We start from the raw sequence: 24,976 nt of genomic DNA on the forward strand, positions 1-24,976 counted from the left end.
AAACAATAAAAACCGCAATCCGGCCCGGCGTTGCCTTTGTTATCGAAATAAGCAGCAAACGGACAATGGCCGAGTGTCCTTTTTTACGACAAAGCTAAATCCGGCGGAACCACATAAATTATGTTAATGCCCATGCTATGTACACGCCCACCATGTGTGGGCTGGCAGTCCACTCAACTGCTGTCCAGGATAACTGTCCAGGATAATCACAAAAATACACAGCAACACCCCAGCGACATTGTGTGCCGAAATGACGTTTGTTTAGTCCTGGCCGCAGTGTCCAGTTGCTGTCCGATAGTTTTTGCCGTCTATTGAGAAAATCGCTGACAATTGCTAAAAACTGTTGGGTATGGGTTTCGGTTTTTGGGAGACAACTGCTCAGATCTTCTCTGCTGGGGGAGGGAAGAGTATTTCGAATAACATGCGCCGCAGGCATGGCAATTACATACATACAGGATTTGTCGGAGCAATTCAAATGATATATGAGACATATTGAAGGCACAACAATCGGGCTTATAACTGGAAAATAACCTTTAAAATGTTACGGACAAGTGAATAAAATGAATTTCATAGTATTTAAGGTAGAAAAGGAAAGCAAAATTATGCAGAAGGTGATATGAAGTGAATAATGTATGGATAGATAGAAAAATAAAATGTTGATTGTTTAAAGGAAACCTAGTTTAAATCCGTGGTCAAGTCTAGGAGGTGAAGCCTATTTAGTCTGCGGGTTTCCTACTGTTGCCAGGTAATAATAAATAATAATAGAAGCAAACTTTATTTTTCTTCGTTATTATTCATCTTAATGGGAGCGATGTAATCCGCCAATAATCAGCCAGCCGTCCCGTAGATTAACCCAATCGTCAGCAACACTCACATAATAATGCTTGTAAGGAAATTAGAAGAGGACATTGCTGTATCCGACAAACAAGGGACTCGCCGGCAACCACACAAAAGGAAGGACATTGGAAATTATATCCATAAAAATGATAACACAATGTGTATGCACATATTATATGTTACATACAACTCTGGGTTGGCAATTGTCACAAGTTGTGATGCACATATTTATTATTTTAACCATTGTTCTGATATTGTGTGTAAGCCCCTCGACTGAAAGTATCAGTCTTGTGCGTTTGGGTATAAAAAGTAAAGATAAGCCAACGACTGCAAATAAATCGACACAAATAATGTTGCTTCTGGCTAATTGCAGCCAGAGTAATAATTGAAAGCCCGTCGGCGACGACATGAGATACATTCGCAAAAGCAAATGGTCCCCAGCCGCCCAACCCCAAGCCAACAGAAACCGCCAACTGGCCAGCCGACAGTCGACAGTCACGCAACATGCTGTCGAACATATCCGTCGTGCAGTGTCTCTGGCTTCCGTTATGCAGTGTCGCCTGCGAGAACAACAGGTGGCAGCTGCTGGCAGGATAATGTATATGGTGTCGTGGGTGGGCTGACGTGCATGTTGTTCCTCATAAAGGGGAGCTCGAGGCCGCTGTTTGCAGCACGCAAACTTTGTCAGCTGTCATCAATGCAGACGCACAAAAGCAACACAAGAACGTTTCAAATTGTTGTATCTTGTTCTGGCTCAGATGGGAACGGTACGGGAAATGTAAAATCTATAAGGCTCATGTGTGTCAGATATTTGACAAAAGATGCATTCCGTCAACCATGTACATGCAATTTAACAAGTCCCTGAATATGTTATATGGGAACAAAATAAACACCTTATCAGCTTTTAAAGTTTTATAAATAATTAAAAAAATTAATATGTACAGCAATCAATGCTTAGTGCTGTCAAGGCCCCGGCGAGATTCGAACTCACGATCTCCTGTTTACTAGACAGGCGCTTTAACCAACTAAGCCACGGCGCCAATTGCCTGCCTCGCGAAAACTACTAAATATTCATTTTTGCAAGTTATTATTATATATATACATATATTTTATTAAAAGCCACATAAATTGTTTTCTTGCACATTTTTCATTTATAACAAAAAATGTTCTATGTGATTCCTCGGAAAATTCAAATATAAAAGACTCACACTGTAGTAAAGTTCGATTAAAAATATAGCAGAGTAAAATAAAATAATTGGTTTCGTTATTCTCGCAGCAATAAAATGGCTAATCAACGCGTTTCACTTGCGAAGGCCCCGGCGAGATTCGAACTCACGATCTCCTGTTTACTAGACAGGCGCTTTAACCAACTAAGCCACGGCGCCATCTTGACGAACCTTGACCAAACAGTTACAATTGTATAAAAGTTTAAAATTAAGTAGATATGTGATTCACAAGTGTGAAAAATAAAATAATTAAAATAGAATGATAATAATTGCACAAGTAGTATTTATTTTAGATGTTAACGCAAATATACTAAAATAAACATAGATGTATGGAATTTATATATATTTAAATGATGCTCTCATATATGCATTTGGCTTCTGTCTGGTTTTTATGAATTTTATAATTTTGTTATTATTTGATATATTTATAAATATATAATAGCAAGAATTTTTAAATTTAAGAATTATTTTTATATATAATCGAATAGCAATATTTGCAAACCAATATTACAATGGAAAGTTTTATAAGTATTGAGTCTAATAATAAGTGTTAATTTTGAGTTACGATAAGTTTTACTACTTTTAAAATACATTTTGAGTATAAGGATTGTGATTCCATCTCAGAGAATGTAATAAGAAAGTGTCATAACTTTTACATAGTATATTTCACATATTCTTAGGGGAATCCATGCGCACAGTTTATTGAAATATATGAACGGAGACTGATTCGTATGTGGGGGGAAGCACATATATGTTTATGGATATTTATCCATATATATATGTATTTGTATTAGTCAAAGCGTGTAAAGATTGTGTGCGGGAATGCACCGAGCTTGTGGTCTGTGCTTTATATGTTTATCTGCATATATTTTGCCTTTGTCTGCACATGTATAAAAAGCTGCGTGCTGCCCTAGAAGCCGTCAGAGTAATTATCACCGCGTCAGCTTCAACAACTGCCAAGTTAATTATTATTTATAAAATGGAGTGTCAGACAAGCGGAGATCCGAAGACGGGAGCAGCCTCTGTGAGATGTGGAGTAATGACCGGAGACGAACAAGTCAACGCACGTGCCGGAGTCTTTGCCACGACCAACAGCAGCGCAGGACCAGTCACAAAAGGCGTGTATGGAGCAGTTAATGCGTAAGTGCCACAAGAGACTCACTCACTGACAACACTTAGTACATGTTGCTCACTCGATTGCCAGCAATGGACACGGCCTATCGCTGCAGCATGGACACACACAAGGCTTCGGCAGTAGCACAACGGTCGCCGCACAAGCGAATCTTCTCCAGAGTAGCCAGGCAGCGCTAAATGCAACCGCGTACCACACACACAATCGCACTCACGATCAATTTGGCGGCGGTCTGAATATGCAAACCGCTGGCGGCCATTCGGCGGCTCTGGGTGTCAACCATGTGCCGCAGTTCAATATGACAAGCATGAATGCCACCGGCAGAGACAATCTTATTACCTCGCCTAGCGGCAATTTCAATTTGGATGCCACAGCAAATGCTACACGCCACCTCAGCGGACCATTCAGAGGCAAGTCCGATTTTGGAGGCGGCCTGAATATGCAATATAAGTTTTAGCAGTTCTGCCATCAATTTAAATGGGAATATACAAATAATAATATTAACAATTAAATGAGAAATGTATTGTGTTGAAATATGAAATATAAAAATTATAAAAATTTTCGAGAAATAAATATATAAATAAATAAATATATATTTGCATTGGCTTAACAAATTAAAAAAGAATATTCTTTAAATGTTTATATTTTGCTTTTATTATAACTTAGTATGGTGTATGTATCTATAAGTATTGTTTAAAATGAATTTTTTCGGTTTCAGCTTTAACTGCGTCTTTTCCAAAGTGGCTAATTTAGTGGCATCCTTCTCATAGACGTGTTCCCAATGATATAACTGACAATCCGTTTATAAATATGAGATAATTCAAATTTTTTTTAATCGATATATACAACATTCCAAACAAGGTGTATCTACAAAAAGTATATCTTTTTGAGACCTTGCTTGGAGAGTTTTAGTCTTTGTGCAGGAAGATAAGAAAGCGAAGCCAAAGTCTGATATTTTCCCAAAGACGATATATTTTGGATTTGGCTATACTCCATTAAAAATCTGTTTGTGGCGCGGATATCTCAGTTCGGCTAGAGAAAAACTGTATACAGCCCGATTAACGTATTTTATTTCTTTATCCTACTCCACAGCTTGTAAAGTAAAACCTGTTTATCTTGAAGCTTCACATTTGCATATCAAAACCGTTTTAGGGCGAGCCGATAATGTCCCAAGTGACAAGCCGATTATGACCATAATTACATGTCATTACAGGGCGCTTATTCTGCGGAATCATTGGGGCCACTTTCGCTCCAGCTGGCCTTAGTTAGCCAATAATATTGACTTGGGCGCTTTTATTGTGGCCATTCACACCGCAAAATCTACCTGCGACTTAGCCCCGAATCCGCAGCTGACATGACGGAGCTTCTTGACTTCGCCGCCTCAGAATCTTGTAATTTTTATGGCTTAGTTGTGCGGCGCCAGTAAATATGCAAAGTATTTCGTATAAAACGCGTTATTTATGTCTTGCGACGTTGGCCCTGCAAAAATCCGACGCCAAAATTAATAACCCAGCTTGTCTATGCGAGCCCGGGAATGTATGTGTGTGTGTGTGTGTGTGTTAAATTTTCATGATGCGCATTATTATGACCAAATTATACCTTAAACCTACCTTATAAAACAGTTTCGTTTTCTTTTGCCTTTACCCACAATACGCACCAATTTTTATGCAAAGCAATTTATTTTGAATTATTTTTATGGCACTTAACGTTGCGCTTGGCCACATTTCGAATATGCGCCCAGACATTGTCTGGTTGACAAAGGGGAATTTGTTGGGGCGGATACTCTTGTATATATTGAATTGTATCGCTTATTTTGTTTTCTTTTTTTATAGCGTGTTTAGGACAAATCATTCCGGCGATTCTACGTATAAGGCAACAGACAACATAGATAAAGCGAATATATTTCTGATCAGCATCAGCCAAGCCAAGCCATCTAAACGATGGCAACGTTCGCGGAGATCATAAAAGCCAGAGATTTTTTATTCACAATTTGGGCTCTCTAATGGCAGCCAAGGACCACATATTTATCAAGTCATACATAGCCATATGTATTTCTCCCAAATCTATACCAATTGATATCATATCTAATGAGCACACAGAATACACGGATCTAAAATTTAATGTTTTTATATCGTTAGTAAAGGGAATGAATATTTGTGCATCACACTTCAGTGCAAAGCAGCTTTTAAGATGACGTCTCCAGATGAGTTTTGTTCATTTTTAATACTTTCAAGTTTGACAGATTCTCCAGAGTCAACTGTAGATTGTAGTCATGCTCAGTGCAATATTTGTTTCCATCTAGTTTTCTGTGGCTTTTGCTTCAGCTACTCGTTGTGTTATAAATTGTATTAATGTTTGTTCAAAACTGTAGGCAACCACAGGGCTTAGTAGAAACATGGAGCTAAATTTATTTATAATATTTGCCTTCGGCTGTCTAGTTTATGTAAGTAGCTTAATCTATCATAATTTTGCCTTGAATTTCCTCACAGATAATAGATAATTATTTTCGGTAATGTTGACGCCAATCCATTGAAAAATCCTGCAAACAATAATACAAAGCGAAACGGAACAAAGCTTCGACAAAATATTTCTACGCCCAATACAAAAGTTTTAGACGATCATGAAGTCGCAGAAGACAGGCATAACATACGAATGTTTCAGAATCATAAAGCTCGGACTACCACAGGCTCGACCGAACTGACCAAATTCATCAAACATATGATGCGACAGGGCGATGATCAGACAAACAATGGTGCAGCAGGCGGCGGAGGTGCTGGTGGAGACGGAAATAAGGGAGCGAATAGTGCAAAGACTGCCGGCGAATGGACTGTATCGGTGCCCAGATTCAAAACCGATGCCATGGGAAATTGGGTCTTCAATCCGTGGGGTGTCACTTATGGTAAAGTGTGGGAGGACACGCGCTTTAACGCCAACTCGCTCGTTACCATCCCACGGATTATAGTCGATAATAAACCAGCCATAAATTATCGCCCATACGAGTAGGTACAACTATTTAATTTGATGACCAATTAACGTCGTTATGAATCAAGTAAATACATTGCTAATTCCCTTTATTCCATACATGGTGTAATATTATAATATATAGCTTTCAATGAGCAACTTTTAACCCATCTATGCAACTATTATTTTCATTGGAGTCAATCTAATGATTTTCCCTTTTTATTTAAAAACAGCGGGACATTGGATAACGTGTGCGTTGGAAAGTCTACAGTCTATAATATACCCGGTGTGAGGAGCTGGGTCAAGCTCCACAGATACTATTCATCGCACCGAAACAGATCCATTTGGATGGATCTACGAAAGACCCTTTATACCAGGGGAAACGGAGAAGAATGCCACACAAAAGATCATGATACGTTTAGGATGTTTCAAGAGTGCATGTTGAGGCGACATCAGCGCATGGAGTATTTAATTCCCAAGTACCCGACGCATCAGGTTGGTTTGTCGTCAACATATATGTTGAAATTCATCTTAACATACTATATATTTCAGATATGAATTTATTGGGGTATGCTCAAGCCTAGGACATGGTCTGACGGTGGATTTATTATACCCCCTACTATACTATAAGAAATCAATGAAATTAGCAAATGCATAAATCATTTATGATATGCGAAATAAAATAATATGCCGAGTATACATAGCTAAGGGAGAATTAATAGGAGTTTGCATCACTTCTGACTGATATGCCGAGTCCTTGCAATAGAATAGAAGGATCTTGAAGAGGACTTTAGTAGTTTCGTCCCACCAAATTTGGTATTTTTGGTTTTGTTATTTTGTAATTTCGTCATAAATATGTAACGCATAGCAGGTGTCATCTCCGACCCCATAAAGTACATATACTCCAGATCAGCATCAATAGCTGTCCACCTGATCTAGCCATGTCCACCTGTCCACCACAAACTAGTCTTAGTTTTTAAAATATCATGAAACCTTGCATAGGCACGTCATTCTGTTGCCAGCACTACATAAGTCGGAACCGAATGGATTGGATTACTAAGTATATCGCATGTTTGCCATAGGAACGATCTGTCGACAATTAAGTTCCTGTAAGAAAAACTTGGTATTTAAAAGCTTTCACTCTGCTCATAATGTGTTAAGAAAAAGAAGATCTTTCTTCTAAGATCCAGCTTGGTCTAAGGTCGAAGGGTAATCGAATCGGTATTTCATATTAGGTAAACGGTAACAGGAATTTTCCAACAGTTATTCTGCGCGCTTACCAACACTGGACTGACAACAAAGAAGGAGTTGCCCGGGCAACAATTTCCTGTCTCCATGACTAACCACAGCTATGTAATTATTCGTAACAAATGTTGTTTAATGTTTATTGTTTGTGGAGCAGACAACTCCTTAGATGGATTTCACGTATTGCGAATTCCCCAGCACCGTCTCTATTGACACCTTCAAGGCCTATTTCAATCCCAACGATGTCAAGCTGCCCCAAGTCAATAGTAAATCATTGGACCAATTCCAGCCCGAGACCGGCGAGGGCCAAGCAAATCAAGCGAAAAGTCTGCGACATCTTGTGCTCGATGCCATCGTAAGCAATTGGAACGGTAAGTAGAGTCCACAAGACCCAAGATGACAACTGTCTGACTGTCTGACTGTCTGTTCCCAGAGCTGCCGCTTTACCGACAGCTGCGACGACGCCAGGACCGTAACTATATACTCAGCCAGCTGGATACGCAGCTGCCGCTGCAGTTGCTCAGCTCTCACATCCGTGACGATTACTTCTGGCGGCGCTGCTATGAGCTACGCTGGCGCATGGCGCCAATGCAGGCGCGGGGCATGGAACGGCGCTGGATTAACATTTACATGGAGCGACATGTGCAGGAGTTTATTGAAAATATGCAAACCGGCGACTACGAGCAGGATGGCAATGTGCAGGCCGCCTTGGACATCTGTGCGTCGTACATAAATCAACTAGAGATAAATCTACTACAGCCCCCGCCGCCAGGCGGCGAGAGCAATGGTGAGTGCCCGTTGACACAGTGGAGATTGTATACCCTAATCTCTGTGTACAAAACTGACTGACTGACTGACTGACTGATTGTGGATCAATGCACAGCCCAAAAAGTTAAGTCTGAATTCTTAACTACAGTTATCTGATGTGATGAAGCTGCAGAGAGACGAGATCTTCGGCAATTCCACCCGTACGTTCGGAAAAGCCGCGGAAAGCTACTTTGTGAAGAAGAAGAATCGGTCGGCCTCAGACCCATTTTCAATGATCTTTGTTCGATAGGTGTTTCACATTTTTCGTATTTCACTTTGTGTAATTCACCTATTCTTCCATTTTTCCACCAATGTCTTCGGAGGCTCCATTTCGGTAGGCTTCAATTCCAAAGATCTTTGTTCGAATCCATTTCCCAGTTGTTTCACACTTTTCATTAAATTCACCCCTTTCCTGCTCACCCAATTTTGTGGAATAGAAAACTGACTAACTGATTGTAGATCGACACAGTGCCAAAAAATGTAAAAGAAAGGAAGCTGAATTGTTTTCTCATATCATTTAAGTACACGCTGAGGGGTCTTGGAAAATTCCACCGGCAAGAGTGGAAAAATAGCGGAAAACTATTGTAAACAACTTTTTTTCTTATTATTCTGTCGGCTTCAAGCCCAGAGACGTATATCCGTGCTCTTTTAAACGTAAATGTGCTCCCCGATTGGTTAGCAGAAAGTTCCAGATTCAAATGATCAATCTCATCAACCTCTTCTCCGCTCTTTTCGAAAAGTCAAAATGTTGGTTAAGTGTTACATTTTCATAGTAGTAAGAGTTAACTTAAGACCGGAAACGGTTAAAAAATAATCAATGCTAAAACAAACAAAAAAATATCAGTTTTATACAGATTGTTTAATGTAACTCCTATTTAGCGTGGTACTTAATTTTGAGGAGTGTCATTTAAAAAACTTGAAGGATTGCAAACGTTGTCATTAAATTACAATGCGTTCAACAAGAGCATAATGTGTCAACCCATCCACAACAGATCACATTCCGCTTGATTACCTGCTGAGCAATCTGCCGGACTTACGCCGACTGCGGCTGAGCTACAGCACAAAGACAGCGGGCATCAATTACCAAATAGGCTGCAATCAACTGACGGCCCGTGACATACTGCTGCTGGCCAAGGGACTTAGCCAATGCTACGAGCTGCGCAAGTTTTGGTAAGTTTTGCCTTCGTCGAGGCCGCAAATCTCTTGTATTCGAGTATCAAGTGGATTTTTTAGCCTACACAATACGAAGTTGTTGTCGTATCAGCTGCGCTTTCTGGCACACAGCCTGGACAAGGGCTGTCATCACCTGAAGGAGCTATCCCTGCTGCACTGTGCCGTTGGCGATGCGGGCATACGCTGTTTTCTCGAAACATGCGGCAAGGAATCATTTGCCACTCTGACGGTTCTCGACCTGACCAACAATAAAATTAGTATGTAGACACTTCGATATATTCAATTCCTTGGCTAAAGCTCAACCACCACTCCACTCCAACCAGCGGAGGAGGGCGCCTATACGCTCAGCCGAACATTGACCCATGTGCCGCTGCAGCGTCTCGTGCTGCGCCTGAATCCCATACAAAGCGATGGCGCCGCTGCCATCTTTAACACGCTGCAGATGATGCCCATCCGGCAACTGGACATGGGCAGCTGTTCCATCAGCGAGAGCATTACCAAGTTGTTCATGATGCTGATATGCCAGCAGAAGACATTGCTCTGCATTGATCTATCTAACAATTATCTGGGCGAGGTGAGTGGCGCACGCTGGCAATAAATTCGTAAATCCCGAAATTTGCCTTTGACAGGATTTTGGCAAGCACTTGCTGAAGATCATAAACTGTAACAAGATGCTCGAAGAGTTAGATCTGCGCAACACGGGCGTTCCCTTAGCCACACGCCGCAAATTTCAAGAGATTCTGATCAAGAATGCCGAACGCAAGAAGCACGAGGCACTAAAGCAACAAAAACGAGAGAAATTCAACGCTATGATTAAATTTTAAATATTTCTGAATAATATTGATAATTAATAATAAAAGAAATAATAATAAAAATAATATTAACAAATAATCAAAATAATAATAATAAGAATATCATACCAAAATTAAAAATTAAATTATAAATTAATTGAACAATCAACCTAGTGCAACCCTATGCTAGTTATAGAGCATTCAATGTTCGATGTACTGCCAATGAGAGCATGTTTAGTATGGGCAATACCTCTCATTTCGACTGAATGTCCCAGAATAAATTATATCAACGATAAGATAAATAAATAAACAAAATTTATGAATTCTTAATTGCATTGCCTTTGGACGTGCGAATTTCCTGTTTCACTTTTATTTTGAAATTCTTTCTTTTAAACTTCTTTCTTCCTCTTAAACGTCTTTAAAAGCCTCCAAATCTAAGGGAAAGTTTTGGAGTATGTAGGGAACATCAATCTGAATATAATTGATAAATGGAAATGTTTGCGTTCCACCAGAATCAAACGATTATTAAACTACAAGTTCATCGAAATCGCTTCGTATAGTAAATTACTTTTTATACGGTACGTTTTTTTGTTGCAAGCAGTTCATACATGTATGTCGGAACTGGCCGGATCGAACGACTATATCATATAGCTCCAATAAGATCGATCGGATGAAAAGTAGTTTCTTGTATCGCTAAATACTCTGTTTTCCTAGATAATTACATTAAACTCAGCCTTTACGAACTTTACTATTCGCACATGGTGGCAAAATTGTAAGGCAACTCTCTACAAGGGTATTTCATTTTTCTGTCGAAGATAACCTGATTTTCGTGATTAAGTAGGCTTCTTAATTCAACTAGCTTGTAAATCGAGAGTATAATTGCACCTTCATGTGCCTATTAGATATCTAGAGTCCGAAAAGCTTTACCACAAGTATACGGCCACGGGAGCTGGAAGCTTGAGTGATCGACCAACTTTCATTTACCCTCGACCTTGTTGACGTAGTCGAACAAAAACAATGCTAGCCCCATCCAAGCACCCAAGTACCCAAACCCATTTAACACTCAAGCAGCCTTTTTCTAATGGCTTTTCCCAACAACAACAACAGCAACAAAAACACTGCGAAAACAGTAGCAACAACAAACTAAGTGGCGCTCAGCGAGGCACTTGAAAATGAGTTGGAAAAAGGTAAAAAGTTGTTGAAAAAATAAATAAAGAAAACTCTATTTACTGTTGTTATTGTTTTTGTTGCTGTTGTTATTTTGGTTGCCATTTCGGTTAGTTTGTTGTTGTAGTTGGCTTTTGTTGCCTTTGGCACGCAAAGTGTAAAAGTTGCTTGTGCTTTTTTTAATGGTTAATGGCCTTTAAGTGGGAACCGAGAACTTGGCGGAAAAAAAGTGCTCGTGCATTAATTGGAATAATTTTCATAATCCTTGACTTGAGGTGCACAAGAGTAATATTCAGCTACAAATGGAATACACAAAAATGCCTCAATGTAGTCTTCCATCTCAAAAGTAGAGAAACTTATTCTATCCCATTTATATTGGCAATACATTTTTTGTTGTTGTTAATTTTCAATTAAAAAACAAGTTTTTGTTTTTTTTCTCTGTCAGGGCTTTTTCTATCAACTTTTTCTCCTTGTTTTGACCGTTTTGTGTTTATTTAGGACCTTGTTTTGTTTATCTGCGAAAGTGAAAATCAACAGCGACAAAGATACATTCACATTAAGAGGCGTCACATACTGTATATAATACATACATAGATCCATCCATACACACATATAAAATATATATGATAATTGCATTTTAAATTTTCATATGTGCACAAAGTTGGGCTAAGCTTTGCCATCGACGACACAGAAGTTTGCAAACGGCCAGTTCAAATCCTCCCTCATTGTTTTGTAAGCATATTTAGCAGCTCATAAATCTTCCTTGGATTCAGTTTCGTGATTTATAACGACACAAAACTTGAGCTTTCAACAATAAAAAATAAAAGGCCAACAAAACACAAGCTGCAAAGGCTTTAAAAAGCATAGACAAATATTACAATTTTCTAAACACTATTTTACTTCATTTTGCGTCTAATATTAATATAAATATAATGTATGACATATAAATTTAAAAAATTAAGACAGATCGCAATCTTCCAACGTTTTTTCTTACAATTTTATTTGGGTTATATTTGAGCCAAGAACTATCAATAAAATTGTGGCTAGTTTAATTTGTTTAAGTGTTATTAAAAGACAACTTTATATATTGTTTGTCAAATATTGTAAGTCGTGCATTTTGTTACTTCGCTTTTGGTTTTTCAAGAAAATTCATAATTTTAATACTCTATTGCCACAAGGTGAAGATTTGGAGGCGAGAAAACCACAAAAATCGCTAATTTTCAAAGTTAAAGTACCCAAGCTGAACACCTCCTTAGCTCCTCTAAAGATCGAACCAATAATATTGCAGCCAAGCTCAGTTCAGCCCCATTTTCCGTTTTTTGTAAGAAGACGCTATTTGATTTGGTTGATTGGTAATTAATTTTAATTACTGAATTAATTTAGAAGGTAGATAGTCAATAAAATCAAAAAGGATTTTGATAAAATTTAACATTTTTCAAATATTAGGGGTATTCTTACCAATAATATGAATATGATATATTAATAATATGGCATAATAATATATAATGTAATAATATAAAATATAAAAAAATATAACCTAATATAATTTTTATTATTGTGTGGATCTTCAACAATTTAACTAACACAAAAACCTATTACGATCGGATTTACTCTGCAGATTGGCTGTCTGAAAATTTTAGCAATTTAATTAAAGCAATTTAGCTTTTTAACCCGACTAGGCAGCATTAGGTAACTTACCAGCTTTAGTTCAAGATTTTTTCTTCGGTTGGCTTAAAAGTTAAAACCGTTTAATTGAATTTGCACGCAAGTGTGGGTAATTGCGAGGGCGTGGCAATTTGTAGCGTGCCAAAAGCATAGCACAAAATTCTGACAGTTATCATAATTATTTATGAGACATCTTTTGCCTTTATTTTTCATTTTGATTTTTTTTTGTTCAGCGGATTTTTTTTGCATGGAGGTCAAAGGGTTTAATGCGCCAAATGGGCAGGCAAAACTTTTCAAATTAAATTAAAAGCATGCCCAAAAAGGAGAAGACAAAACAAATTTGATGAGTCAGCTGCGTGTTGAGAAACTGCACCATTTAAAAGTCAATAAATCAACGGCCAAATGATAAGGGTAAAATATATTAAAACCTACGATTAATAAAAACAAAAGCAAAAACAAAATTTGCAACAGCGGCGAGCGCTTCAGTTTAAAAAAACGAGCAACACAAAAGAAACAATATAAATAAACCGGCTGGAGTTGTATATGTTCGTAATTTAAATGTTGATATTTTAAATAAATTATGCATGCCAGATGTATCTACAAGTTGGCTGCAGCAATTAAAAATATAAAATTTGTTTAAAATTTACTTTGAACATGTGCGGCTCAATGGTCTAGGGGTATGATTCTCGCTTTGGGTGCGAGAGGTCCCGGGTTCAAATCCCGGTTGAGCCCTTCCATTTTTTTTTTTTAACTTTTTGCCGCAGCCGCCCAAAAGTAAATAATAATAATTTTATACAGGCGCTGACAATGTGTCTTTATTGCCAATACAATAGATAAAAATTCAATTCAGGATTTTGTTCCGAGCTGGGAGATACTCTCGTTGTCTGACTTGACATTTTTATGATTATTTCACTCCTTTTTTGTTTGCTCGATGACAAATTTACATATTCCTAGCATGCGTGTGTGTCTCCTACCATGTGCCTGTCTAGCTGTGCTTACATATGACAGCCTTGGGAATTTCCAATACCAAGACGCAATCTCAATGCCAATCGTATGATGTGAGAATTGCTACAAGCGGCTGTTTCATGTTATTGTTGCTGTTGGTGTTGGCGTTATTGTTGTTGCTGTTGTTGTTGTTGTTCTTGCCATCGTTGTCTAAACAATAAAGAATAATCGCTTTGGCTTGGGGGCGTCGCGTTTTGTGTGAGTATCTCTGGCTCTTAGCCTCCAAAGTTTGCCTGAGCATCGACGTGCCTCGTTTTATTGCCTGTAATTTGCATGCGACTTACGAATTGCCCAACTTTTTTATAGTCGACTTAAAGGCGCTTAAATGGTGCATATGGCCATGGATGAGTTGTCTTTCATGTCAACTTGCCAGCAGCTAAGTGCAAAGTTGACTTCCAACATTATTTTAACTAGCAAAAACATAGTTACTTTCATTAGGCAGATGCATACTTTCGGGTTATCTTAAAATAAAACATTTCATATTTTCACTTGTTTTTATTAAGAGAAAAGAGTATATTGGTTCTGTGCTTCGGCTTTCCATTCGGCTATCCGATAAACCATATTAAATTTAGATACATGAGACTTGGAATATAGACTGTCTTATACCCGTGGGTTGAAACTATATCGCTTTATCTGTATCTGCGATAGTTTTAGAGCAAAATCATTAAAATTTTGATTAAAAAGATAAGCTCCTGTAAAGATCGATTTTACTGGAAATCCCGAGAATAGGTATCTCTTTATAAAAATGGCAGATACCCTGCTTAAAGCTGTCATAGGACTGTGATCGAGTATTTCGCAGCTGACTCATTTTTTTTTTATATACGCTCTCTTCAATAAGTAATGTAAGTATAGGTAATATAAAATGATCAAAATATTCGCACGTATGGAAAATCATAATTCTTTGTGCAGTTATCAAAAATGTATCTGATCTACAAAAAATAGTCCCTGAATGTCTTATTTCTGATAATCAGTGAGATATTTCAAATAAAGGCTTTTCAAATCTGAGTATGGGCAAATAGGTGTATATTACATAACAAAATAAATGTTATGCTAGGCTAGTCCAACTATTGATGATATTTTGTACATTTCACAAACATTTTACTCTTGTTTGTTCAAGCTACATCTGCTTGGCAAAAGTGTTCAGGAACTTAATATGCAAAGATTCAATAATTATAATAAATGTTTACATAAAATTTCGTCTCGATTCCCAAGATTTTATTTTAATTGATGTCATTTTTACGAATCTTAATTAATTTAATTTTCTTCTGCTCTTGAACTGTATTGAAGTAAACAAAAAACCAAGAAATATATTAACAAAATTTGTTGCATTTTTTTTGCCTTTGCCTTTAATCCGACGAGCTCTAATAATAAATTTAAAGAAATATTTTTGTGACTTGCTGTCGCTGCGTATTAATCAGTCAACCTTTCGCCTTGGCCATTTGGCCGGACAATATTTGCCAATCAATTGCCACAAACACAAATTGTCCATTTTCCTGTCGCCTGCTGTCGCCGGTGCGGAAGGAATTTTAAAATTCAAATATAAAATAAAATGCCCAATTGAAATCGGTTACAATGAACATCCTCGACAGTCGCACAATGAACCCAAGACAGCGCCGCGTCAGGTTCAGGTTCAGATTCAGGTTCAGCTCCTTGCCGTTTCGTGTCTGTGGGGGTGTCTGCGGGACCGCAGGAGACCAGGAGACCGCACCAAATAATATTGAAAATCCGTAGACAATAGTGTACACATTTCACCACTTGGCGGACCCGCACTTGAGTCTGTCCGCTGCTGCAAATGAAAATCAACTCGATTTGAATGGAGTGAAACAGTCCCGAATTTGGGCTTTCATTTGCATGCACACGAAATGGAAATTCCTGTCGGTTTTTTTTTTGGTTTTTTATTAAAAAAGTTGACGCCGCCTCAGCAGAAATGCCAATTAAAACCCAAAACGCCAGCAACATTTGCCTGGACATTTGCCTGCTCGCTGGAACAATGGAAATTTGTATCTCGCTCATTAGCGCAAATCATGGTCATGCATGCTGGCGCATACACATGATGATATATCATGATGATGGCAAAACAAAAAAAAATAGATATATGCAGGCATTACAAATTATGAACATTATCAGCCAGGAGGAGCAGCCAGGACCAGCTAGCAGGCCTACGCTAATCCACTGTGAAAATGTACAAATGATTTGCCTTAACGTCCAGAGGCCGGCAAATTGCAAGAGCATCAAAAACCAAGTCCTCGCCGTGGTCATGCTGCTAAGTGGACAAATCTACCACAAATACGAAAATCACCCTCATTATGGCCAAAAACGTAAATTCCGAGTGTCTGTGTGTGTGCGTGGTTGTGGGTGTGCTTGTGTTTTTTTTTATCGCAGTGTCGACAAGACCACTGGGCATGTTAACAGACAACATGGTACGACTGCGACAGCCACTCCGTTAAATGGTCAGCCCACACGAACAACAACAACAACAACAGCAACAGGATTCAGGACGATGGCGGCTGGAAAAAAGGCGACAATGTTCACAGTTAGTCCGCTGGACCGACCGCTGTCATCATGGCTGACACTAAAGTGGTTTAAGGCGATAAGACGCCCGAGGTTTGTGTGTTCGCGTCTACAATGGGCCGATGCGGATGGCCGTCTGCTGGGAATGGGCTTACCATGCGGTTTCCCCCGACACATTGGGGTAATGAGTATAGCGTGTGGCAAAAGGGGGGGGAGCAACAGCGACAACTGCAAGGGAAAGTGCAAGGTGCAAGAAGAGAAAGAATTTACTGCAAATAATGAAATTGTGTGCATTTTAAAACAAATAATTTTTTAATTTTATGTTAATTAAATTTATATTTTACTGTGCTTGCGCAAACATTAAACTCACAAAGCCAGAAATCGCAAGCTCTATATAAATATAAAGATTATCCCCAGGTGGAAAAACTTCTCTAGGCCTCCCCTCAGGCCTGCCACCTGATAGATTAATTGCAGAAAACATGTAAACCACATTCAAAACAAAATTGTAAATCAATAATGTTTCTACATTGTTAAAAGCCCAGCGACTTCATTAAAATAATGAATAATTGAAACCTAAGTTAAAAGTCAAGTCTTTAGCTCTTATCTGAGATCGATGCGTTCATACATACGGACGGACGGACGGACAAACGGACATGGCTAGATCGACTGATGATCGAGAATATATATACTTTATGGTTTCTGAGATATTTCCTCTTGCCTGTTATACCCATTTACACATAACCATTATACCATTTCTTATGTTCTTATTCATCTTTATTCAACTTAGGTAATTTTAAAAGTAGTGTAGTGTGCTAATTCATCATAGCAGTATTATAAAGATACAACTCATGCTAAGAAATTACATTTATCGATAGTTACTTAAATTATAGTCAAAAATAACACCTTTTATACCGATTTTCAATGGGTTCGGGGCAGAGATGGAAAACTGATTAATATTGCACGAGCCAAGCGCTCGAGTATGTCTACATTTAGAAAATTTTAAAAACAAATTTTATTAATTAAGTGAAGTGTGAAATGCTTAATAATTAATATTCAAATTATCATTATTTCAATTTGAATTTATTTACTCTCATAATCATAATAAAAATGGCACTGAGCAAAAGGGCCGCAAAAAAGTTTCAACTCGAAATTCTTATATTTGTTTACCACGAAATTTAAACCACTTTTTTGGAGCTAGATATATAGCTAGGGTCGGGGTATCTTGTAAAATGAAAACGCAATTATTTTTACTTTTACCAATAAATTTTATTATTATTATTAGTATTATTGTTTTTTTTTTTGGGTATTCCAATATTTGTTAGCTTTTAACATTTCGCTAACATCAATTTTTTCTAAATAAAAGTACACAAAAAAATATATTAAAATTAATTTATATTAAATCAAATTGTTGTTTTTAATAAGAAGGAATGTAATTCGAAGCCAAAACTGTGTTAATGGTTGAGGAAAATTAAATACATGAACCGAACCCTTTGTTTGAACCGTGAACCGAACCATCTAAAATGTGTCTTCAGCTTGCAATCCTGCTCCTTTCACTTCAGATAAACTTTGTCTAAAGCTGTTGTTTGATAGATTTAACGCAAAAAATTATTAAGCTTTTCGAGCCTATGTTTTATTTGACGCGGTTGTTTAGTTCATGAAGTTAAGTCTATCATTTTGATATCTATAGCTTATACTAGTTCCAAAAGTATGTTCACTTATTGAAATAGGTTTGTCTATTATACTTCTCTCCCCACAACTGCTTAATGTCTATTCGCAAATAACTAAGCAAAGCTCATTTCAATTTCGGCACCGCAAATGCTCATTCCGATTGCCGAAGAGCCAACTGTAAATTACTTGCTGCTCCGGATAACAATCCGGATCTATCGAAAACTGCTTAAGCAAGCAGAAATCAATCGATTTTGGTCGCCGGACTCCGCCTCCCTCTATCCTAATTATCTCTCACTTGCTCGCGCTGGTTCCATCAGTGTCTCCGTCCCTGTCTTAGTAGCTGCGGCTAAAATCCAATTGCTGGTCCAAAATTAAATGCAGCGTATTGTGGGGCAACATTTTCCATTTATTACAACTAAGTAGACACACAGCAACAACAATTGGCCTGGGTGCGTGTGCGGCGGGTGAAGGGGGGCTACTTGGGGCGCTTTTGGCCAGCTTCTTTTTTTACGCTCTTCGGGTAGTTTCGGCGACTAAATGGTTTGGGCGATAAATAATGTCCGTTTGTACTTTTAAACGACTTCCTTTCATTTGTTTTGCCGACGACGGCGGAGACGCTCGCCGCGATGGCTGTTCAAATTGTTTCAACGCCAATACATAATGGCTGCCCCGCCCACCGCAGGCGGCGTCGGTTGTGGGGCAGGAAAACAAGCCGTCAAAGATAGCAATCTTCGATTTTACTTTTTTTTTCTCCTCTCTGTTTCAGGGGGTTTCATTTACTTCATGTTGCCCTCGTTGTTGCTGTTGTTGTTGTTGTTGTTGCGGCTGTTCAATTGATGTGTCCTGGGATAAGGCGAAACCGAAAACGAAATGCGCTGAAATGTCGTGTAGTTGTTGCTTTTGCTTTGCGTGGTATTGCGGCATATAAATCGTTTTATTTTCAGTACGGCATTGATGGCGTCTGCCCGGATTGGATGACGCGTGTAGGAAATGCTATTGTTGTTGTTGTCGGCTGTTGTTGTGTCGCGCTTGAGGTTCCTGCGAAGATAAATGGCTCACTTAGCCAGCGCCAGCCGCCGCGTGCTGTCCTGGATCTGTTACTGCAGCCTGGCCACGGATGGGTGGTGTGTGTGAGTGTGAGTGTGTTGGAGGTGACGGCACAACAGCAACAACATCATGATAGGTGTGTGCGGTTTAACGCTTTGGGTTTAGGTTGGACAATGGCAGTGGGCGTGGATGGTACGTGCCCTCGTCTCATCGAGAAATGACAGCCGGTTGGGCTAAGACTGACAAATAAAGGTGACTTTATCAGTAGCAACTGATGGCAGGGCTTAGCTTGTGATACAAAGGTAGAGAAAGGCAGGTAGAAAGAGCGAAAGAGGAAGAGAGAGGGAGAAAGTGGGAGTTAGCTAGCACCTTAGCTAGACAAAAGTGCAGCGAGCCGAAATTAAGCAGTCGACTAGCACAGTATGTAAATAATTCGCCTTTTGAAGTTACAGGATCAATATGCATGTGTGGACATATTATATCCGATTCTGAGTATTCTGCAAAAACAGTTATTTGTTTTAAATTTGCATTATGAAAATTATAGATCATTGGTCATTTGAAATTTCTAAAGGATCGAAGTGAGTGTTGTCTGTAGGAAGTAGCCTGTGCGCCGATCTTAATTGCCTAAGTTCTAATTTACCTAATTTAAATATTTATATACATATATGTAAATATGGACTTACCAAATAAACACATAAAAAACAAAAGAATAAGTGGGCTAGTTAAAGCAGCAAAAGAAAAGGAAATAAAATCAGATAACTGAGAGAGAGAGAGGAAGATGATCGAGATAGATACAGAGATAAAGACAGACATAGAGATAAGCGTAGAGATAGAGAAAGAGATATATATAGATAGAGACACAGATACAGAGGAGATAAAGACGGAGATAGAGAGAGAAAGCGAGAGAGAGAGATAGACAGACTGAGTACAAAAAAGTTAATTAGAGTCCGACCATGAGTTCATACAAAGTTTTATAGATTTATATTTGTTATATATTTAGTAAGTAGAATAGAGTAAATGCAGCAGAAGAAAAATATATAATATTAAATAGATAGAGAGTTCGGAAGAGATATTTTGAGTGAAAGAGAGTAAGTTAGAGTGAGAGACTATGACTAGGATTTAAAGTTTTTTAGATTTCCAACACAATTCTTATAATCGAAGCACGACATCTTGTAGAACCTACTTGAATTTATGAGAATTGCAAAGAAAGGCAAAATATACGTTTTTTTAAATTTGTAATATAATATATATTTTTAAGAATTTTTAAGCTTTTTCAAGAAAAATTTATGAAAACTAATAATGTTGGCTTTTTAAGTTGACAATTCATAATTTTTATAAATATTAGTACGAAACCAACTATTTGTTTCTAAGATGATGACCAGTTCGTATAATTTATAGAATTTAAGCTATCTTTCTTTTACTGGTATTTGGGGGTGAACTATTAAGTGGTAGATCTTTCGATTTTGACCAGCGCCACAAAGTAAATACAGTTAATTAAGATCAGATATTTATTACATAAAGGAATCACTTATTTCATTTATTAAGCTTTCTTGCCTCTTGCTCAACATTGAAGCCGGCGCTCATAGCTCAGCAGTTCAAGACTCTGAGCCAAAGTTGGGTGCATTTGCTCATCCTTCGGCTACATTGTGCACACACAGACACATAAATCAAACAATAAGTACTCTTTATTATTATTATTTGCACTTTTTGCATACACTCGTACGAGGCACACGGTATTTACTTAAGCAGCCGCAGCAACAACAAGTACCACAGCTACCAGCCATGGGGCATACTTCAACTTGGCTTATTGAATAAGTCAGCAGTCAGCAGTGAGCAGTGAGCAGTCAGCAGGCAGCGAGACGCCCAGAAACTTCAATAACAACACCCAGACCCACTTGAAAAAAAGTTTACAGCGACGCCCCGTCGCTACATGGCTGCAGCCAGCCACGCCCCCTAACTTCTTTGGCCACAAATCTACAGCAGCCGCAGCAGAAATAACATAATTTGCATAAAATTGACGTTAAAGGTTGAAGCAACATTATGAAATGCCAAACATTTACTTAGGCAGCGCCAGCCCGGAATTTACCGAGTGCTCGCATTAATAGCCTTAAATCAATTTCATTATACGAGCGACCCGCCACATGCAAAAACATGCGTTAAATTAATTTTTTATTTGCCCCAGAAGTATGTGAAAAAGGCCCGAAACAAAAAAGGGCTGCACGTATTTTTATTTTATTTTTTGCTGTTCAACAAATTACATGCGTGTAAAAACGCGCGCGTTTTCACTAGCGTTTTTTATCGCTATGGGTCTGGGGTTGCCAACTCATAAACACATTAATTACAACCCGCTGTGTTGGGCTTTCGGTTTGGGTTTTGTGGTTAAAACAAGTGGCTCGGATTTTTACTTTAGTATCAGCTTGCCAATTTTAACAAGTATAAGTGCTATAGTTGGGTGTGCCCGACTGCGATATACCCTAAACATACGTGGACACTTTCGGAAATTTCGGTAGGAATCCAAAACATAAAATAACCTCGATCTATGGACACTTCACGTATCAATTTAACAAGCGTAAGTGCTCTAGTCAGGTGTGCCTGACTGGGAGATACTCTTCCTTTGCATTTTTTGGCCGCAAACATTTCTGTATAGACCAAGCCCAAGACTAAAACATTCTAATGAGGGTTTCTTTTCAATTTTGGCTGGAGTTAAATATTCTCGATTTACACTAAACGTGAGTCAACATACCCATAATGGTGTCCATAGATCTCGTAAGCTTCAAGATATGCTCAATAAACAGAACTTCGATATTAATCGATTTCTAGGAAAGGGAGACAAATTATCGATGACTTTGAACAATTCTCCATCTTTTCAGTCTCCTTCTTCTGTCTGTTGCATACATTTCCACAAACCTTGCATGCCCCATTGCGATAATTTCAAGAGGATCAGGGTAATTTTCAGAGCAATTTTTGAAAATTAGAAATCTTTAATTTTCTGCTCCAGACATAACCCATATCCCACACATTTGGCGCTGTGCACATTTAAACTAATTAATTAGCAAATTTGCAGGCGTTAAAATGCTCGATGCCAAAAAAAGAAAACAGGCATAAATCTTGTCGCCCACCAGGACACCAAATCACAGACACACACGCACAGAGAGAGAGAGAGAGAGAGAGAGAGAGACACGTCTCAAGCAAACACATGCCCCTGGGGCGTATGAGTAGCTTATAAATATGCATGTGAAGGGGAAACAGATTGCGCATACGCCAAGTGGGCGGATAAATATCCGTTTGTGCTGCATAACTGAACTACTAATAATAATCATATGTAAGGTAACTAACTAACTATGTTATTAACTAGCTATATTATTAATTCGTAACTTTTATTAATAGTAACTTCTTCTATTAATAGTAATATGTTTAGTTTATTTTCAAACATTAGGCTAAAGTTCATTATTCTCACATGACTTAAAAGTTAAATTTTGATTTTAAATATTTAAATTTAAAGTAAAGACAATAGTTTCTGAACATTTTGGCACAAAGCTTCGCCACAACAAGCCGACATGAAGTAAAGTAAATAATTGTATTTAGATACATTTTATTTATTGGGCTGACCCACAACAACAACAACAACAATAAATGAATTATGTAGAAACCCGCAGCTAATTCGGGTTGAAGTCAAGCGTGTAAAAGCGATTACGAAGAACATTCTGAGCCAGCGTGGCTAAAACAGCTTTCGCAAAAACAACAACAACAGGAACTACAGAAATAATAACAACAAAAAGAGCATTAACAAAACAGATAAGCCAGCATAAAATAAAAGCCGAAATAATAAACTCGCTGACCGCAAGAGAATTGCCAGCCAGAAGCCGGACGCGCTCAAGAGTAAAAAGAATGCGATGATAACGCGCTGATAATGTGAAAGGGATTCGAAACAGTTCGCCGGGCGTCCAGTCCCGGCCCGGCCCGGTCTGGTCAGCTAGCTTGAGAACTCCCTCGGGTCCCATTGCAGCCAATTAGGTGCGTTGGGTCTGTTATGGGCTCTCCTCCCTCCCACTCCGGCTGCCCAAGTGCTTGGCTATGCAAATGTTTTCGGCCCCGGCACAACCCTTGCCTTGTGCGTGTGCAGATTATCAAATTAGCGTAAATGTTATTGGCCCTTGGGTTCGCTTGCGCTGGAATCGCTGACATGCCACACATGCCACGCACTCACTTACCGCGGCTGCTGTGGAAATTTTCAATTTCCTGTCGCCAAAGGTGCCCCTGGACATGGTGGCAAGCGGGGGAGGCGCGGCACATACTCTTGGCTGGCTTGTGATAAACGCAAATCCTTAGATGATTTAGTCAGCTGTCAGTGAACCTTGTTAGTTGGTTGTCATAAAAATAAAATGCTTGCCTTTTTTTTCTAGCGCAAATTCTTTCATTTGTGTATATGAAAATACATTTATATAAAATTCATTTTCAAGCACTCTGCGTGGCTATCAAATGGCGCACAACTTGCGCAAAGCTGCTTAAATGTTATAGTTACTTGGACAGCGTCCAGCCAGGGGGGGGGGGGGGGGTCGAGCTGGGGCTGCAGCTGAAACTCGCCTTTAAGCCTTGATCTGTGACAAAGGTGCACGGTGTGCGGGGATGTCCTTAAGCTGGCCAAAACTGGACAGCGTGTGACGGCGTTGATAGCAAACTTATTTAACTACACATTCTCATTTATATTGTCTGTCCAAAAGCCACAGCCAAATGTAAGATTTAAATAACGTCAACCGACCGACTAGCTGATACCCTGAGACCAGCGGCGGATTACAAAGATTCTACAGTATGTATAGGAAATGCGTTTTACCGAATAAATTCGGTGCTCATAGTCCGATCTTCATGCAGAGAATTTACTTATAAAAATTTGATTTTTACAATTTAGGTTAAGGAATAGGTTAGACAAAACTTAAATTCGATTTTTATTGATATTATTGTTGGAAGACAAAATGAAATTAAAATTATATACTCGATCTGCTCATGGTATAGGAGAATATTTTCAGAATTTCGAGTCTCTAGCCGACACAGATGGATCGACTCAACGACATTTTATCGTAGATGCTTTCTTCTGTCTGTGATATATATTTGCACAAGAATATTCTAAATCGTTTGCCTTTCAAATATTTATATGCGGGAAACAGTCATTCACTTGTCCACTTTATATATATTTTCGTTCTCAACATAGATATTTATTGAAAACAAAATAATATTATTACAGTTTACCAAATGTTGAAATGCAAATTCATCATGGTTGAAAAATTGTAATGAGACTCTTTGTTTTTATTAAAGACTAGCGGGTATAACCCGGCCTTGCCCGTGGAACGTATGTTAAAAATGAACGTTCTCAAAAAGCTTTGAAAATGATTTTGAAACTTATCGGACGGTAAACAAATAATTTTCATAGAAACGTTTTCCGCCAATTTACCAATGTTGCGAGTGGAATTTCCCAAATCGCTGAAACACGTATTCATTATATTCTTATGTAGATCTTTGAAAATAAGTTTGTCGCAAATCGGACACATCTTAAAACTTCGCACAAAAAATCTTTAAGTCGCATTCCCTCCGAAGAAGTTTGAATTCTGCGAAAAGTGTGAAACACGTCTCAAATAATTTTTCTTATAGATCTCTGGAAACGAATTTGAGCGCGAAACGTCACCCACCTAATCTTTGACCTTCATTTCCACCAAGGAGGAACGGATTTTTCGAAAAGTGTGAGACAC

At 38.4% G+C, this 24,976-nt stretch overlaps 3 protein-coding genes and 3 non-coding genes across 7 annotated transcripts; 4 read left to right on the forward strand and 2 right to left on the reverse strand.

The window, feature by feature from the left end:
• Positions 1-1,803: 1,803 nt before the first annotated feature.
• Positions 1,804-1,877, reverse strand: TRNAT-AGU (transfer RNA threonine (anticodon AGU)). The gene has a single exon. It is a non-coding gene; the product is annotated as a tRNA-Thr (tRNA).
• A 271-nt stretch (positions 1,878-2,148) lies between these two features.
• TRNAT-AGU (transfer RNA threonine (anticodon AGU)) lies at positions 2,149-2,222 on the reverse strand. The gene has a single exon. It is a non-coding gene; the product is annotated as a tRNA-Thr (tRNA).
• A 760-nt stretch (positions 2,223-2,982) lies between these two features.
• Positions 2,983-3,693, forward strand: AttD (Attacin-D). Its single transcript, XM_064694210.1, has 2 exons — positions 2,983-3,203; positions 3,268-3,693. The coding sequence occupies exons 1-2, from the start codon at positions 3,043-3,045 to the stop codon at positions 3,650-3,652; spliced, it is 546 nt and encodes a 181-aa protein (XP_064550280.1). The 5' UTR covers positions 2,983-3,042; the 3' UTR covers positions 3,653-3,693.
• Positions 3,694-5,485: 1,792 nt separating this feature from the next.
• LOC135436574 (uncharacterized) lies at positions 5,486-6,855 on the forward strand. Of its 2 annotated transcripts, none has more exons than XM_064694211.1 (4): positions 5,486-5,638; positions 5,692-6,194; positions 6,390-6,651; positions 6,709-6,855. In XM_064694211.1, the coding sequence occupies exons 1-4, from the start codon at positions 5,591-5,593 to the stop codon at positions 6,712-6,714; spliced, it is 819 nt and encodes a 272-aa protein (XP_064550281.1). In that variant the 5' UTR covers positions 5,486-5,590; the 3' UTR covers positions 6,715-6,855. The 2 variants fall into 2 exon arrangements, with proteins under 2 accessions (XP_064550281.1, XP_064550282.1); XM_064694212.1 differs by having other exon boundaries at positions 5,534-5,638; positions 5,685-6,194.
• Positions 6,856-6,993: 138 nt separating this feature from the next.
• On the forward strand, positions 6,994-10,205 carry LOC135437051 (uncharacterized). Its single transcript, XM_064694874.1, has 8 exons — positions 6,994-7,365; positions 7,420-7,509; positions 7,571-7,772; positions 7,835-8,188; positions 9,201-9,378; positions 9,442-9,638; positions 9,705-9,955; positions 10,011-10,205. Exons 2-8 carry the CDS (start codon positions 7,492-7,494, stop codon positions 10,203-10,205), a joined length of 1,395 nt encoding a protein of 464 aa, XP_064550944.1. The 5' UTR covers positions 6,994-7,365; positions 7,420-7,491.
• Positions 10,206-13,664: 3,459 nt separating this feature from the next.
• On the forward strand, positions 13,665-13,736 carry TRNAP-UGG (transfer RNA proline (anticodon UGG)). Its single transcript has one exon. It is a non-coding gene; the product is annotated as a tRNA-Pro (tRNA).
• The last annotated feature ends 11,240 nt before the right edge of the window (positions 13,737-24,976 follow it).

This window comes from Drosophila montana, unplaced genomic scaffold (assembly GCF_035044405.1).
Source record: "Drosophila montana isolate Dmon_TW-CO22-7 unplaced genomic scaffold, ASM3504440v1 contig_3733_1, whole genome shotgun sequence".
Lineage (NCBI taxonomy): Eukaryota > Metazoa > Arthropoda > Insecta > Diptera > Drosophilidae > Drosophila > Drosophila montana.